The sequence below is a fragment of the Pholis gunnellus genome, assembly GCF_910591455.1.
Source record: "Pholis gunnellus genome assembly, chromosome: 23".
Taxonomy (NCBI): domain Eukaryota; kingdom Metazoa; phylum Chordata; class Actinopteri; order Perciformes; family Pholidae; genus Pholis; species Pholis gunnellus.
The window spans coordinates 9,952,310-9,969,451 of NC_136550.1; the positions used below are offsets into that span (position 1 = coordinate 9,952,310).

At 41.9% G+C, this 17,142-nt stretch overlaps 1 protein-coding gene across 1 annotated transcript in view; it reads right to left on the reverse strand.

Moving 5' to 3' along the window:
- Positions 1-837: 837 nt before the first annotated feature.
- pcxb (pyruvate carboxylase b) overlaps positions 838-17,142 on the reverse strand; it is a 244,169-nt gene continuing 227,864 nt past the window's right edge. Inside the window, exons 22-27 of the mRNA XM_079185036.1 lie at positions 16,828-17,007; positions 12,163-12,337; positions 11,216-11,289; positions 1,868-2,008; positions 1,547-1,648; positions 838-992 (exon numbers count right to left, since the gene is read on the reverse strand). Of these exons, the coding sequence (XP_079041162.1) occupies positions 843-992; positions 1,547-1,648; positions 1,868-2,008; positions 11,216-11,289; positions 12,163-12,337; positions 16,828-17,007 (822 nt within the window). The 3' untranslated portion in view covers positions 838-842. The remainder of the gene's footprint in view (positions 993-1,546; positions 1,649-1,867; positions 2,009-11,215; positions 11,290-12,162; positions 12,338-16,827; positions 17,008-17,142) is intronic.

Here is a 17,142-nt window from a genome sequence, read left to right on the forward strand (position 1 = left end):
AAACAGGTTGGACAAATATATATTGTGATTTCTTTGTAAACCCTCAGTGTGCTTTGTTGTCTTTCCAAACAATAGTGTGTTAAGTTTAAGTACAAATGCTCCCACTCCACTGTGACCAATGGCAAGCATTCGAAAAAATGAAACTTTCTCTTATATGAAAAAATGATTTGGTAATACCTCCTTGAGTCTATCCTTCTTTGTCTGATCCCCTGCTGAGTACTAGGAAAAACATTTAGTCATTAATATAAAGTCTCACGTTGAATATATTAACAGCATAGAAATGGAAATTGTGGCATTTAATGTTCCGACCCTGTTAGTGTTACACAGTGTTATCTTGTAGTACATCACATTTAAGACTAGCATTTAAGGAATGGAATGTATCACAATTCATTTGTATAATGTCTTTCTAAAAAAAAAAAAAAATCTTATTTTCCACAAGGTGACGGGACATGAAGAAGTATTGAGAGAAGCTGATTGTAGACTTCGTCACCACAACTACGGGAATAACTTTGCTTTTGGGAGGGTTAGATCATTTGATTAGTGGTACAAATCACTAAGGAATTACCATCAAATTAATATATTATTTAGGATCATCACATTATCTACTACTTACACCCATCCGGTGTTTGGATATGTGTGGCGCTGTGCTTCATTGTGTAACCATCAGATATGTACAAATCAGGGGCAAAAATGTCCTGCCAGAGATGAGAGTTGTCAGGATTCCTGTTTTTCCCCCCTTCCTCCTTTGTAACCTTCCCTAGTCCTCCACCTCACCACTTCCAGAATCAGATGATTTAACTCCCTACTACTCCCCCCCCCTCCCTCCTTTCTGCCCTCTCACTCTACTCCTCGATTTCCAGTATCAGGTCGTCTCCCTCCAGGGAGGAGTCGGTCGTGACATGAATCGCCTTAATGGTACCGGCCACCGGGGAGTTGACCACCGTCTCCATCTTCATGGCCGAGAGGACACACAGCGGCTGACCCTTCTCCACCTTTCATGATTGTAGAGAGAGAGTTCACAGAGCATTAAAAACAGGAGTCAAATGTGGAGATCACTGAACAAGCACTGCAGTCAAAGGATAACCAACAAAATAAAAACTACACAAAGCACAAGACGTAAAAAGCTAGTTAAGCAAGAGCTTCACATACTGACAGAGTAACATAGCTGCTGTATGCAGGTATTAAGGTGTTCTTTTGTCTACAGCACAGAGCAGTGGAAGCTGCTGCTGGACCACAGATTCATTCTCTCTACTTTGATCAGACAGTTTCTGATTTAAACAACAGTATTTTGTTCGGGCAGAGTTCTTGTATAAGTGCTTGTGATAAGAACAGTCAGCACACACCTTCACTGCATTGGTGTGGACATCTTTCTATTTTAGTGCTGATACAATAGTTTTGGTACTGATCGCCTTTCGGATACAGAAACAGGTTTTCTTGAATAAAAACACCTTTTAGTCATAAAATGGCACCATGATTTAAAAGAGGAAGTAAAGAATATAGGTCACATAAAAGCAAAGCTATCTGCAGTATAAGACAGTGAATGTACCTTGGCTCCCACTTCCACTTTGACCTCCAGGACCTTCCCAGGCATGGGTGCTCCCACCTGACCCTTGATAGACTTCAGAGCCTTAGGATGGAACTTCATTTCCTGTGTGGAGGGACAAAGAGACATTTCATGCGTCCATCTGTCCAGTCTATCATCCACCAAAGTCATCTGCACACGCCTGCCTCCGTTCATCCACTCATAGATCCAACATCAGCTTTTTATAAGGAACTTTCCCTTTATTCACCGTTAACCTGCAGACATGTATCCTCCTCTCAAACCATCCCATCTATACCCCCCCCCCCCCCCATCCCTTCCGTGTACCTTCATGGCAACAGTGTCTTTCACCAGCACAGATCTCAGCTGTCCGTTCAGCTCAAAGAAGACCTCTCTCTGGCCGGCCTTGTTCAGGTCACCCAGTGCCAGCGCCTTGATGTGGAGGATCTTCCCCCTCTCCAGCTCCACCTGAGATGACACAAAGCCGGAGACAAATTGAGGATCGAAGAGAACGAATGAATTGGAGTGAGAATGTGAAGGAGGATGGGACAGAAATTAAGATTATGCTAGAAAATAGAAATGAATAGTCCAGCTAAAAGAGCTTGGTGAAATGTTAAAAAAAACAAAACTTATTGGAGCGAAAAATGCAGAATGTTTGCTTCTATTCCTCGTTTCTTTTTAGCCTCTCGCTGGGCTGGATGCTTGGTGGAGGACAGAGACACGGACAGATTCATGAGAGGAGACTCATTAAGCCTCATTGTAATCAAACAGCTTAATAAAGAAATCAAAGAATGTGGCACCTTATGAATGTTGTATTCTACACTAACGCGCAGCTTCGTTAATGCACTACATTAAATCAGCATCTGTAAGCGCTGCACATCTGTTTGCAAATCTTACGGTGGTGTAATGTTTTGGATGAAAAGGTGGAGGTTCTCAATGAGCCTTTTTCACAGCAGACATGTTTTACTTGACAAAGTAGGAAAAACATTGGTGTTATTAATACAATAACTAACGTGACTGTGATGCTGCTTTCATATGAGATTGATGGCAGAGATGGAGAAGATTAACTGTGATTTGACAATATAACACCATCCATTCCATGTGGGTTCAGAAAAACATTAACAGTATGTTGGCCGACGCGAGGCTTTTACATTTTTCAGGCACTAATGTATTATTAAGTGCCAAGTCTGATATGTCAGTGTGTCTCAGTTGTAATTACGACTTGGAGAGGTTGATATGAACGCTATATACAAGTCTTTCGACTTGTAAATACAATAACTCTGATATGAATAAACCAGCAGGCCAGGATCCTGAAGCTGAAGTAGCTAAATGGAATTCAGTCAATATTAATTGCTTTCTACTGTAACAACTGATTAAACATGTCATCATCTCTCACTGACTTTTTAACAATAGGACACAAGCCTAAACAAACCGAACTTTTGACCTATTGACCCGTTGAGTGTCATTCTAAGACAAAGACACGACTCTTATCTCTCTTCATCTCCAGACGCACTGCTTCCTTCTCATATCCATTCTGGTCACTGCTGCGTTCTGTCTCGCTAGTCTTTCCCTCGACACCAGCCACTGTACTTCTTCATTTATCTCACGCCTCTTCTCAAATATCTCATCTCACCGGTCACAATTTGTTTTATTTTTCCGTCTTTCTATTTGTCCAACTTCCTCTGTCTGGCTTTCAATCGCTCTGTTTGTCAGTCCGCCCATGTGTCACAGCTTTCAATTCTGTATTCTTATTTGTGCAAACCCCCGTACCTGGGGCCCGGCGCCGTCTCTCACGCCGTTGTTAATTTCCCTCATCTGCCTCTTTGGGCTTCTCTTTACTTTGTCTTTTCCTCTGCTGTGTCTATCCCCCCCCCTGCTTTTACACGACCCTTCCCCTCGCATCCTTTTTTTGTTTCTCTCATCACCGTCTCGCCTACTAAGTCAGTCGGAAGACGAAAATATGCGCTGCTGCAGGTATGTATTGATCTCAATTTGACTCTGCCTCTGTCTTTCTCCGGCTGCTCCGACTCTTCATCTATCTCCCTCGCTCTTTCTTTGCATGCCGTTGCTCGTCCCTGGCACTCAATCTTCACCTCTCCGTGTTTCTCTCTCTCCAGCCTGTTTCACGCTGAACTTCTCTCCGGCTTGTGCCGTTTTGTCAGGCTCATGGCAGCACTTTGCAAAAAAAACCAAACAACTGCCTTCCCCTTTCCAACTGTGTGGCTTTGACACTACGCCTCCTCACAACTGTTCCCATGAAAAATACAGTATGCGCACTCTTTGAAGATGATTTTGTCTAAGATGCCGTGTTGTGCCAGTTTTATACAGAGTTAGACTTCGGTGCACTGGGTCGATACCGAAAACACCAGAGATGCATTAAGACGTTCACAGATTAATCAGACAAGCTCACACACTCACTGCCCTCCCCCCTAACAGTCGGCTTTTATGTTCTGCTTTCATTGTTAATCCAATTCCAGGTCATATACCAGGGCTTATTATCGTTGTGCCCAACACAAATGCGTCCCAATTCCACCCTACCACCCCTATATTTAGACAGTACGGCATGAACGATGTATTCTCATTGTATATCGTTACATTTAGTGTATAAAACTTGCACTTTACTGTTTTTGTACTACTGGAAATGATGCAATACATGCACTGTGCTACATTAATCAAAGGGTGACTTTAGATTACCACTTGTCAATTAAACTCGACTAATAGAGCTTCTTCTCAAGAATTGATACTTGTTTTTGTTCTCAGAGATCTTCCTCAAGCCGTCCCGCCACAATCCACAATGCGATGTATTTATACCAAAGCACCGCCTGCTTGAACATCCGTCTATGAGGCGTCTACTGAGCATCAACTTGCTGGTGCAATCAGTTTATCGTGTATGTATAAAAGAATACTTTATACAAAAAGAATACGTTTGCTCGAACTCTGAATTTGTGTCCCCGAAACTCTCAAACACACGACAGAAAGGGTTTCAAAGTCGTTAGAGTTCTATCAAACCCAACCCCATCACCCAGCATGCCCCCCTTTTTTTTTGGTGTCTCATTACCATAGTTGTGATAGCATCTCTGGTGCATCTCTGATGCTCCACATCTCAATCGGCTGTGTTCTCAGCTATATAGCCCTCGCATATATTCACACAGCACCCTCAAGCACAGAGCTTCTTCTGTCAAATTCAACTGCGTACGCATTTGGTGCTAAAGCATCTTCTGACACGGAAACAAGTTTCACAGTATGCTTCACGTCACGTCTCAGATATGACTTTATTAATGACAGTGACAGAGTAATGAGATTACTGCGGCGAACACGGCTCCATGTGTTGGTGTCTGCGCACATTAGCACTGACGGTGTGTGAACGACTGGCTCAGTGTTTGTGCAAATCTGTGTTTATATTTCCATCAAACATGATTAATACCACACTGAGTCATCAGCACATGCCAGATAGGTCGAGATCTTTTTTTTGCCTCTTGTTTGTGCTCTACAGTATGCATGTGTGGGTGAAGGACATGAGCGACGGGCAGAGCAGTCACCCGTGTGTAGGCCTGAGTGTGTATATGTGCTCTAAATGGCCTTCAGATGCTGTTTCACAAAATCATTTCATTTAAGAAAAAGCTACAAAACGATGATATAGGACTCGAAATCTTTACAGAGCATTAGGAAATTATGCAAAATTAAATAAAATGGGGAAAAAAGCGTAGTCTGTGTGTCGTCCCACCACGTTCACTGCACAAAGAGAACTCTTCCAGACTCACTGTTTGGCCGTCTGTTGTCTCTTGCTGCTGTCCCTGTGGATTCACCACACATGCCAATACAAGTCACAACCACAAGCTCAAAGGCTTTTATCATGCCTCACAGATAATTCAACATTAAAAAACATCAATCCTGTAGTTTTCGGTTTATTCAGCACTTTTAACAGGCATACGTCTATATAGTGGCCGCTTCTATAACTCTACACACATGCATTCTGCAAACAAAGGTGTACCAGAGCTTTCTAGCTGGAGGACTGGGGTGGGGTATGCATGCTGGAGTGCATGAGACTTCCCCCAGAATGCTATTCACCTCAGGGCTCATTCTCTACCTTAACAGTGCCGGCTATAGTTCTACAAAGCAATCAGCATGAGCACAAACGGAGATATGCTTCTTATGAGCACCTACTAATTACCATTTGTGACAGGCCGACACTCTACAACACCCACACGATCTGTCCGTGCATTTGACAACCGCAGTTTTCCTCCAATTTGTATCTCAAAAGGTTGCAGCAGCCGTCGCTCATCTGGCCGACAGTCAACCTGCCTCTTTCATGTATGACACTCGCATCAAACCGGCACGGGTATCGCATGCACACACCTCATATTGCAAAAAAAGTCAACTTGTCAGCAATTGAGGCAACTCAATTTCCCCCAGCGATGTCTATCTATGTTTTAATAACCCAGATATCAAATACAAGGGAAATGTGAGACCCGAGGACAGCGACGCAGCATGCATCCAATGGTGTGTTCTTATTGTGGGCAGAGGCATTATTAGTTTCAAGATAGCAACATTTCTAAACAATGTCTATACCAACGCAGGGAAGTATTGATTCTGAGACTTTCATCAGAAAACTTTTAAGGCCTCAGAGCTGAGGAGTTGTGCGTCTCGATGCTGTGATTATGTGTGGGGAGTGTTCCCATAAGTTCTGTAGGTCACCTCTCCATTGATTGCAACAGTACAGTGATACAAATTGCTTCTTTGATTAGATGTAAATACCGTCTCAAACATACAACGCTCTTGAATTACACACTGCAATGAATTAAATGGATCTGCCTCAGCCTACTTCCATGAACATCACTTCTGAATTGGAAAAATGAAATGGAATAGTAATGACTACAGCGAAATCAATTGTTCCGACACAAAATTCAGCACTATTAGTATTATTATTATGTGGATGTCACACAAATGTATGTCTTATTAGAAAAAGAGTGAAGGAGGCAATCAGTCGGTATCTTGTCAGAAATAAAGTGCTGAATGCCCCAAAACCTTCTCCCGCTAAATGAAAACAAATGATTTTGGCCATCCAAAGCCAAAGAATCTTGGCCTACAAATATAAAAAATAAATCTTGTAGAAATGTCAATCCTGCAGCCAGAAACCTGGGTGTAATATTTGACCTTTCATTTGAAAGTTTAAAAAGTCATTCAATCATGTTTTAATCAATTTGAGTAGCATCTCCAAAATCAGTCTTTTCTCTCTCAGCCTGATCTCAAGAAGGTCATTCAGGCTTCTTTATCATCTCGGTTGTATTATTGTCATTCATTGTATTCAGCATTAAGCCTCAAAACGCAGCTGCTCAGCTCTTCACAAATACTAAAAGACAAGATTTCAGCCCAGCCTCTCTTCACTGGTTACCAGTAAGTTTCACAATTGATTTCCAGAGATCACTGATCACCTTTAGAGCACTTTGTGGCTTATCTCCAAGTGGTATCGCTGCTCCACTGTGAGCCAGATCACAGCCCTCAGATCCTCAAGAAGGGCTCTGCTGGCTGACCATAAGTCACAAAGACTAAAGGGGACTGGGCTTTTACAGTCAGGACCCCTCAGCTGAGGAACTCACTGCCTGAAGATCTGTGGCCGCCGAATACATAACATCCCTTCTCAAAACGTATCTTTGAAAAAACAAAAAAAGGCTTTGTACCAGTGCTGGAACACCATCTTAACTGTTTTATTGCTGTTTTTGATTCTATTTGCCTTCTTGCAGTCTTTAAAAGTGCTGGATAAATATAGTTTAATATGTGTTTTTATAATAATACAGGAGCTTCTCTTTCCCCTTGAGGAATTCTACCGAGTAAAAGAAAAGAGACGTCTAACAAGAAACCTCATGCTGCTTGTGACAGGTCATTTCTTTGACGTGTTTTCATTCTCTGGCTTGGTCCCGCTAATCGGACCTGATCTGCTGGGAGTACCCATCGTTGTGACAACAGTGGGGAGTTTGTTTCTGCGGGGATGAATGATGTTGGGCGGAAATCGGAGAGTCTGAAAGTTCCAAAAATGACAACGGTTCTGATGGAGTGTAGATTAGGTAAACAGCAGCAAGGGAAGGTGAATAGTGAAGGTGGAAAAACAAAACAACAGTTCTGCATCTGGGAAATGGTTGAATGATGAGTTTTCCACTTAAGAGGGAATAAAGAAAACCGAGCCGCTGAAAGCTAAGACGGGTTAAATGTGAGGTTACTCACGACGGTGACGGTTAGAAAATCTATTTCACTGCAAGGAAAACTACCAGATTGGAAGATGGATATTAAATCTATTTATCCTGCTCGACAACTGTAGCCTTTAGTTGGATATTTAGCCATTTTTGTTGATGAATATCCAAATCGAGAACGTTTTGTCCGGAGCAAAGAATTTAGTATGTTGTATTGTAGGAATTAAAAAAAGAACAGCACAGACCAAACGGTGGCTTCTACACAAATAAACATGCTGAAACAAACTGCTGAAGCTGCCAAGGCTCTTAATGAAAATATCCAAAAGGACGTATTCTAATCAGTGGCTCGTGGTCTGACTGAAGCTTTTCCTGCCACATTTGTGAGCATTGCATCAAATGATACACACCCACGGGTGATTAACAAATAGAGGTAGGTGGGTGGGTGGGGGGGGGGGGGGGGGGGGGTCTGCCTGTCTTGGGGTCAATCCTAGATCAGCACAATCGATGCAGCTCCTGATTCTTTGCTAATAATACAACAGCAGAGCAGCAGTGTTCCCCGCGTTCCCTCGTAATATAAAAATCAATTAACAGCAGCCTAGAACCATTTTGCTGCAGTGAAATGAAGCAGTAATTAAACGTGTTTGCCTGTGGCCGCTCTGAATCAGTCATTTAAATCCGGTTGTTACTCATAATGAGAGAATCAAGAGAAAGTATTGAAAGAATCAAAAGAAGAGGGATGTAGATGGGAAAGCTGATTTACAATAGATGAAGTGCGTTAGGGTTTTACTGGGATTATGATTGAAAGCGTTGGAAAGAGAGTGAATGACGCAGAGTAGGGGTGTCGCAAAATACACCGATATTGACTATAATTGTGATATTTAAAAATGTAATATAGATACCATGCTAATAATACACATATGATAATAGCTTGTAAATAATCCAGCGACGCTTAAATTATTACATTTATACAGTTTTGGTTACAGACTCTCTCCACCTCCATACACTCGTGTTGTGAGTGTAAATTATTTGTCAAAAAAGAGACAAAATACACAATAAACTGAATTTGACTGTTGGCATTATTATCATCTTTTCGCAATAATATTGTTATCATGAGTTCTTTTGGCCACCATAATGGTAGAAAATGTATACTGTGACATTCCTAATGCAGAGTGTATAGCTTTAGTGGAAATGGTGAAAGTTAACAGATGGCTGGAGGGAATTGAGATGACCTTTCATGTTGTCATACAAATGTTTTATTTCATTAATGCACAAAAGGGCTAGAGGGAATTATTTAATTGAAGCTATGGAAATATTAAAGATAAATGAAAGCTAAGGGGATATTAAGGCGATGAATCAGCTGTCCCTGTGGTAGCACAACACTGATTTATTTTAATACAGAACTGTAAATGTTATTGTGGAAGAGGATTTTAAAACACCTTGAACATGTTTTGTTCTTCTGTCTTTAAAAAGGTTCAATTTTGTCTAAAAACCTTCTATGGTGCCCAACATTACCAAAATCCTTCTGAAACCCTTTATGGACAGTAACCATGAAAGGTTTGTTCTCTTTGGAATGGAAAACGGTTTCAGGCAGCTGATGTACCACAGTTTAAATTTAAATTCTGCACAGGAGAGCTTTCTTGCTTTTCATTTAAAAGCTTTGATTTACAGAGAAATCCCAATATTTCCTGTGGGTGAGTACTGTAGGTAGTTGGCATAGCGGTACCTGAGTTAGCGGTAGCTCTCCTCAGCCAATAGATTCTTATGCAGTTAGCTACAACAACTAATTCAAGGCGCTTACATTCATCTGGACTCTGAGAGAAACTCTGAGATGGTGATAAGTGAAAAGTGGGCATGACCCATTGTCATGTACTTCATTTTATCCACCGCTTCAATTCACCACGGTGAATAAAGTCCAATTCAGTTACAACACAGAATGTCAACACCATTACTATTACCTCCCATTCGGCATGCTTCCACCAAGAACACGACCACGTGTTTTTCAGGTTGCTAAAGGTCAGCGCTATCACCTCTGACCTGTCTCACTGTCTTCATACTGCTGTCATCTGATCACGGGTACAGTGTCCTACTTTGTAAATGTGTTGGGTTAAAACAAAGCTATGTGAAGTCACTATGTGTGTTTCCGCTATCAAGTATAATTACATGTGTATGTTGTAGCGTCTGAGTTTACAATTCAGGTACAAATAAAGCTCAAATCAAACAAAAGGCTTTAAGAAAACTACTTAAAGTATTTAAACTTAAAGTTTTGAATATCTTACCAAGAAACATGTCTTTACCTGATCGCATATAGAGGCACAGACTCTTCCAACATCTGCTTCAGTAGCATTTTTCTTTAACCTGACATTGGATTCTGACATCCGTCGCAAAGGTTACCGTCAGTAGTTTTAACAATCTCTTTGGAATTCAATCTGGGCGTGAACAAATACATGTTTCTTCATCAAAGTGGCAACTGCTGCCATTCCTAAAATGTTCTCCGTCCGCGCTGCACTTTCTGAATAAAAACAGGGTTTCCAAACCTGCCGTCTCTTGTTCTGAGAGAACATTTTAACCTGCACAGCAGACATCTTGAAATATTTCAGCTGACTGTGTATTCACGTATGTTACAGTTGACAGGAAATGGTTTGCTACTTGGATGCCAATATATTACGTGGCAGACAATTATTGTTACATCCCCGTGCCTCACTACTAATTTGATTGCATGCAAAGCAATTAAACTCATGTGTTTTATTTCTTCGTCGGACTGCATGTTCAGCTGCCTCCCTGTTGGAAAATAAACAGTAGGTAGTAGCTTTAGAAATGTGTAACTGTTATATTTTGGTCTGAGATACGGACCCTCAGTGCCTTCCACTGGCCCGCTCTCAAACATCATACGACAGAATCGATCTGTTATTTCTGTGCGGGAAGGCCAATATGACGGCCGGAGGGATTCAAATGCAGTTTGTTGTTCCATTGATATAGTGTTAATATCTCTGTCCTCCCCCACTTCACTGTGACTCTGCACCAAACCTCATCCACATTAATTCCCCTTTGATAATGTCTGTTCTTTATGGAACCGTTGTTACATCACAACTAATAAAGCAGCTAAATTGACTATTTAATACGTTATTAATATGAACTATGTTTTCATAGTATCAGTGACAGTTTGTGACTGATACATACATGTTATCACACAATTGATTGTGATTTTTCAGATCGCCTATAGTTTAAGTATTCCTATAGTTCACTGCTAAATCAATTTTTCGTCCTTCTCAAGCAAAACAAACTAAAATGCCAATCTTAGTTTGGCATCAGTACATGCGATTTAATATTGTACTTTCATAAAATAGAAGAAATGTGCTGCAAAGGCCAAGATGTCCTGACTTGTATCACCAAAGCTTCCCACACCTTCCACAATGCAACAGTGACCCTTAATGTCTGGTAGATGCCCAAGTTATGGTCGAATGATCTTGTGTGGTAATATTTAGGCGTGTACCTCAAACTCCTCGGCGATCTTGGGTCCATCCAGGAACAGCCGGGTGCTGAGACAGTCCACTGGACCAAAGTTAGCTAGAAGGGAAACAGACATGGCCTTAATATCAGCAAACATCACTTTATGATGACGACACTGTAGATGAAAGGGCATGCAAACAAAACTACTGTAAGACCTGGAGACATCAGGCTATGCCAGCTTTAAAAGGGTGATCGTTTTGGACCAACATTTATTATCAGAAATAGAATTCAATAAGACTGAAGGTTAAGAGGTTTCAGGGGTCTGTTCACTCTTAAACTGAAGAAGTGAAGGAACAGCTGTACACAACTAAAGCTCCTCATAAAAAGGGCCCCACCAGTTTAACGCTAACATGTCCTCGCTCCTCAAAGCAGCAATTAAGTTTGTGTAAATCCAGGCAGCTGAATGTTACTGTAGCTCCTTTAGACAACTTCCAGTCAAGTTTTAAAATGCGACTGCTCTAGAAAGATTCCTATCAAACTTCCACCATCACAGCCCTCCCCCGAATCATGCTGCTGCTGACTGCATTTACTTCAAACCTGCTAAAAAATGCTGTTACTGCTTATGCTGATTTCTCCCTCTGGCACCAGCTCTCGCTGCTCTGGTGTTGTATATATATATGTGCATTATGTAAATTCACCACCCGAGACAGGTGAGTGTGTTGCCCCCTGAACTGCCAAATACGGCAACTGAAAAACTTTCCTACCTGATGGTTGAACTTGTTCCCGAGTTAAGATCGGCTGCTAATTTCAAGCCCCAGTAATAATACAAATGAGAATGGGAGAACGAGACGAAATGCCATTCGGTATAACAAGATCCAATTTGATCAAACGCACAACAACAACAAAAAATTGTAATAAACAATTTATTGATGCCTCTCCGTAATCCAAGTATCTGAATACAGAGATCCATTATGAAGTCGGCCCACTCACCAGTGAACTCCTTGAACTCCTGGAACACCTTCGGGTACATGGCGGCTGACATCACATCCTCGGGGCTGATGTCATCACCGTGGGCAGTTCGGAGCCCCTCCTCCAGGACTTTGAAGTCCATGGCTGGTAGAGAGGCGCCTGGACGACCCTCGATACGTTTGAGGGACTTCAGCACCTGAGATAGGAGGTTAAAAGAGAGGAAGTTAAAGGAGAGTAAACAAGAGAAGATGGAAGGAAGCAAAAAGGGGGAAACAAACCGATTGCTAAAAGTTTTTATTTGAAGTCATATATTCTTCATGAATGCTTCCCCACACATAGTTTCCCCACGGGAGTCTGAACCACGTGGGATGTATTAAGTGCTGGTAAAACATTCACAACTCTAGGTCTGGATAAAAGCTGCACCCTGTCAAAGCACTGAAGTGCCAGAGCGACTAAAGGAGGAGGAAGTTGTGGGGAGCTGTTGTGGGGGGACGGAGAAAGGGAGGGAGAGAAACACTTGAATTGGAGAGAATATCAAACTTGATGCGAGTTATATTTATTTCAAAATTTGCATAAAAGTGACACCGCTCTTGTATTAAGATCTGCAGTGATATCCACTTTCATGCAACTCAACTTTTCCTTTCCATTTAAGTGTCACCACAGATGACTGCAGCGCTGCCGCATATGTGACACATCCTCCTAGTCTCCTTCTTGGAAACAGTAGAGGAGAAAGACAAGAGGAGAAAGACAAGAGGAGAAAGACGCAAAGAAAAGCACCAATGATAGGATATTGTATCTGACACAACTTGTAGAGGCATCGATCGATCTGAGGCCATGATGGTGTCAAGACACAGGCGTTTCACCTGAGGGCTGCGGTTCTGCTTTTATTTTCACTGGTTTCTTCAGCTTCTGGTGACACAGTCTACACACACACACACACACACACGCACGCAGAGGGAGGAGACCCTCCATCCACATAATAAGCCTATCTAGTCTGCTTCAGCAAGTGTTTCCTAGAAGTATACAAACAGAAAAAAGTGAATAGCAAAGCTTCTTGTGCTACCTAACTCTTGAGTCTTTATTTATTTCCGCTTAATTCAGATCAAAATAATCATCGCTTAAGCTGCATTGGTAATCTGCACGTGTGTTTTCACTCCTCCCATCACTGTGTGCACCAACTAAACCCTCAGTTGATCATATGTCTCCTGTTTGCATACATACTGTGCATAATGTTATGTTTGCAAATATGTGTGTGTGCCCCACCGTATTATAGTCTTTGTGTATGCGTAACATCTCGGCACATTTATGAGTGCGTGTGTGTGTGTGTGTGTGTGTGTGCCCTGCAGGAATCTCCAGACAAAGGGCCCGGTGCAATGCTATTAGTCACAGAGCTAACAGTTCAAAGATAGCTGACTCACTTGTGTGTGTGTGTGAGAGAGAGACACTTCAAAGATGGCAGGCCGGCTCATTAACATTGCATCCTCTGAGGATGTCTCACACTTAAACTGGTTGATTGTTTAAGTGTGAGACAAAGAGTGACTGTGTGAGTTTGAGTGAGAGAGTGAGAGAGTGAGAGAGAGATAGTGTGTGTCTGCATTGGGCAACGAAGGAAAGACAAACGCTTCGTTCAAGGTTATTTGCTCTTTCTCCACATTTCTCTTAAAACCACTCAAAAACACACTCCCACTCTCTCTCTTTTTAACTGTCACAGATTTCTTTGGTTCTCTTCTTTCTGAGTGCGATGCCTCTGAGGGATGTGCTGGATTTTTTGACAATAATCTTATTTCTTGAATTCACTTTGTGTCTGATGGCCTCCTTATTCTCTCCCTCTTTCCCTCCTTCGCCCTGCTGCCTTTCTTGTTTTCCTCTCCCTTGACCATTCTCGCTCTCCAACCACGCCGCAGATGAACTGAGACAGAACTAAGTGCCCTGAAAAGTTTCCCCCGTGCATATAAATGTGCATTTAAGACAGTATGGGACTGCGATCAATGCACATGAGAGCGTGGGATATAATGCATTCTAACTAATTAATGCCACCAAAAGCTCCATCAAAGAAACATGACTTCTTCCATGCTGCTAGCAGGCAACAATAAGCTTCAGCTACAGCACACACATGTCTCACGGGTCTTGGTGTATACGTCTATGCTTGCATGCAAGAACATTTACAGCAGCTAACAAATAAGCTAATTACTCAGGAACTTGCAATTATAGCCACATACAGACACAAACAATCCACCATGAGTAGGATGAACTGACTCAGTGAAGTAGCAGCAAATTATGGTCAATGCTTGAAATAAGACAAACTACTCAGACAAGCAGCTCTATTTTAGGAAAATAATTCAATAAATAAGGCAATGTTTTACTTTCTTCCCTTTAACACAACATTTTCTTCATCCAACTCACAGGAGCTTGACACCAATTACTTTGATTTATACTCTTAAAGTACTCTGAGATATTCAGCGGGTGACAGTGAAATGTATCAGATTCATCTCAAGCTTGCAGCTTGCATGTAAACACGGGCGCACACAAGAAGCAAGAATAAAGACACTGTGAAAGGAAAGCAAAAATCATTTGGACCAAAGTCGAGCTCTGAATCTAACTGAATTAGGGTGATGGAGAGAGCGAGCTCTTCGGTAGGTTGTGTGTGTGAACAAAAGAAAGCCTCCCGGTGTTTGTGCAGTAAATATCGAGGGTGGATTGCAGAACAAACGAGCCTCCCTCTGCATAAAGTATTCCAGCGCTGACTGAAAATAAAAGAAGATCATTAGAATAAACAGAGAGGTTATCCACACTATTGTAGTGTTTAATAGGAGTGACTTCCATGCCACAGTTTGGAGATACAGACCGAGGCACTAACAGAGAGGCAGCGGTCCCAGCGGCTGTATAGTGTACGTCAAAACTGAAAACTAACTTTTATTGGCAAGGGTGGGACTGCCTGGGGAAGCTAAATGACAAATATTTGATCGTATAATCTCCCGCCTGTACACCAGTTTACAGAGACAGGGAGAGAAAGGACGACCTGACGATAAGGCTGACGGGACATCAGGAGTTAGTTTCACAGAGAGGTAAACAAAGAGGAGGAAAGATGTGTGGGAGCAATAGTAACTGGGGGAGACGTGATAGAAGGACAGGGTTATGAAAGGATCAAATGGCTAAAAATAAAGATGAACTTGACAGGGCAGGAGAAAATCTAAAATTTAATTAGTTGATCAAAATAATAGGGCAGAAAATAGATACCTAATTATATTTCCGGCTCTGTTGACAAATGCTCTGTAGCTGCGTGAGTTCACACACACGCAGGCACAAAGTGTTACATTCTCAGCCACACGTGGTGACATAATGAGCGTCCTGTGGAAGAGTGCAAACAGGGTCTCACACTCAATATTTCACATTTTTGGCGCCAGCCGGCTCACTGATAATACATTGTGAAAAATCTGTGGCTGCGACTGGGGAAAAAGAAAGTGTACTTTCATTTCATTTTTTATTTTACTTTTGGGAAGAAATGCCAATATGTCAGCAGGTTTCTGTGAGAATGTGACAAATTTGCCTTTATTCAAGCGTGTGTGTGTGTGTGTGTGTGTGTGTGTGTGTGTGTGCCTCTCTCTCGGAGACTTGAATCTGTTGCACATGAGTCTCTCCGTGCAGACAGGAGACAAGAGAAGTAGACAGAGGTAAAGAAACAGAGAGGAGATGAGAGGACAGACCAATATCACGCTTTTCTTCACCGTTTGAAACTGTCAGTTGTAACCAAGCATGTGACAGAATTTGAGTGTATGCGCGCGCTCACTTGCATACACATGTGCCTTTAACCCGTGTGCCCCTACAGGGACATTGTTGGGCTTTTTGATTTAAAAATGGATCATTTTGGTTGTGGTCATGCATATGGCTTCAACATCAGCTCCTATAATAAGTCTATAATGAACTGTGTAGTCAAAATAGAGGCACTCAGACCCTTTGGGACAAAAATGTCCCTATTGAGACCCATCAAAACCCCTTTGATCCCACGGCCACTACAGCATGCATTCTATTGTATCAGGTTTCAATCCAGAGCGCTGGCTTCAAAATTATTGTTTTTTTACAAATTTTTCCACCAGATTGATCAATTTTCTCATGTTTTCCACAGGGGCAAATAAATGCTATCTTCCTGGTTTCCTGCACAAAAGAATAAAATGCATTAAACTCAAAGCTGTTGCCAATTGTTGACATATCTCAGACTGCGGAAAACAAAAGAAAATCCCCCCCGACCATTTAGATCGGGGGGATTAATGTCCCTGTTAATCACAGGGACATTATGTAACACACTGGCATTTAAAGGGTTACAATTCTGCAAATGAAAAACTATTTTGTAGTTATGGTCAGTACTGATGTTGGTTAAAATATTGAACTGAGAGAAAGTGGAAAATATTATTAATATATCATTTCTGTTGAAGGTTTAATGGGCTCTCCTGCCTGTGTCATGTGTTGATTACATGAAAAGTTAAAGAAAAATTGAAAGTTTGTTCTCAATGAATGTTGTGGTTGTATTTACCTTTTGTAGATGTAGGTGTTTGTCTTAAACTACCCTTAAAATTCTAATGTAAGCTCATGAAACCCTGAATGGAAGTCTTCAGAAATCCATGTGAGCAACTAAAACTACAGGAGGGCAAGAATGGCCTGCGTGTGTGTAATGAGGACAAACTACTGCACCTTAGATCTGAACGGCTCTGGGAATCCTCCATGTGGTATCCCGATGTATCCCTGCAGGAACTCGACCACAGACACGGGGAAGGACAACTCATCCGCCCTCTCCTCCACTTCTGCCCGGGTCAGGTTGTTCTGCACCATGAACTGAGCCAAGTCACCCACGATCTTTGAGGACGGAGTCACCTGTGAGAGGAAGAGATAGACGTTTGAGTACGTGTTGAATCTCTACTTCTGTTAAGGAGAAGAAAGGAAGCGGACGATAAAGAAAAGAGCTTATCTCAGCTCAGTTTAGCCCTCAGTAGCGTGTTTCTATTTCAC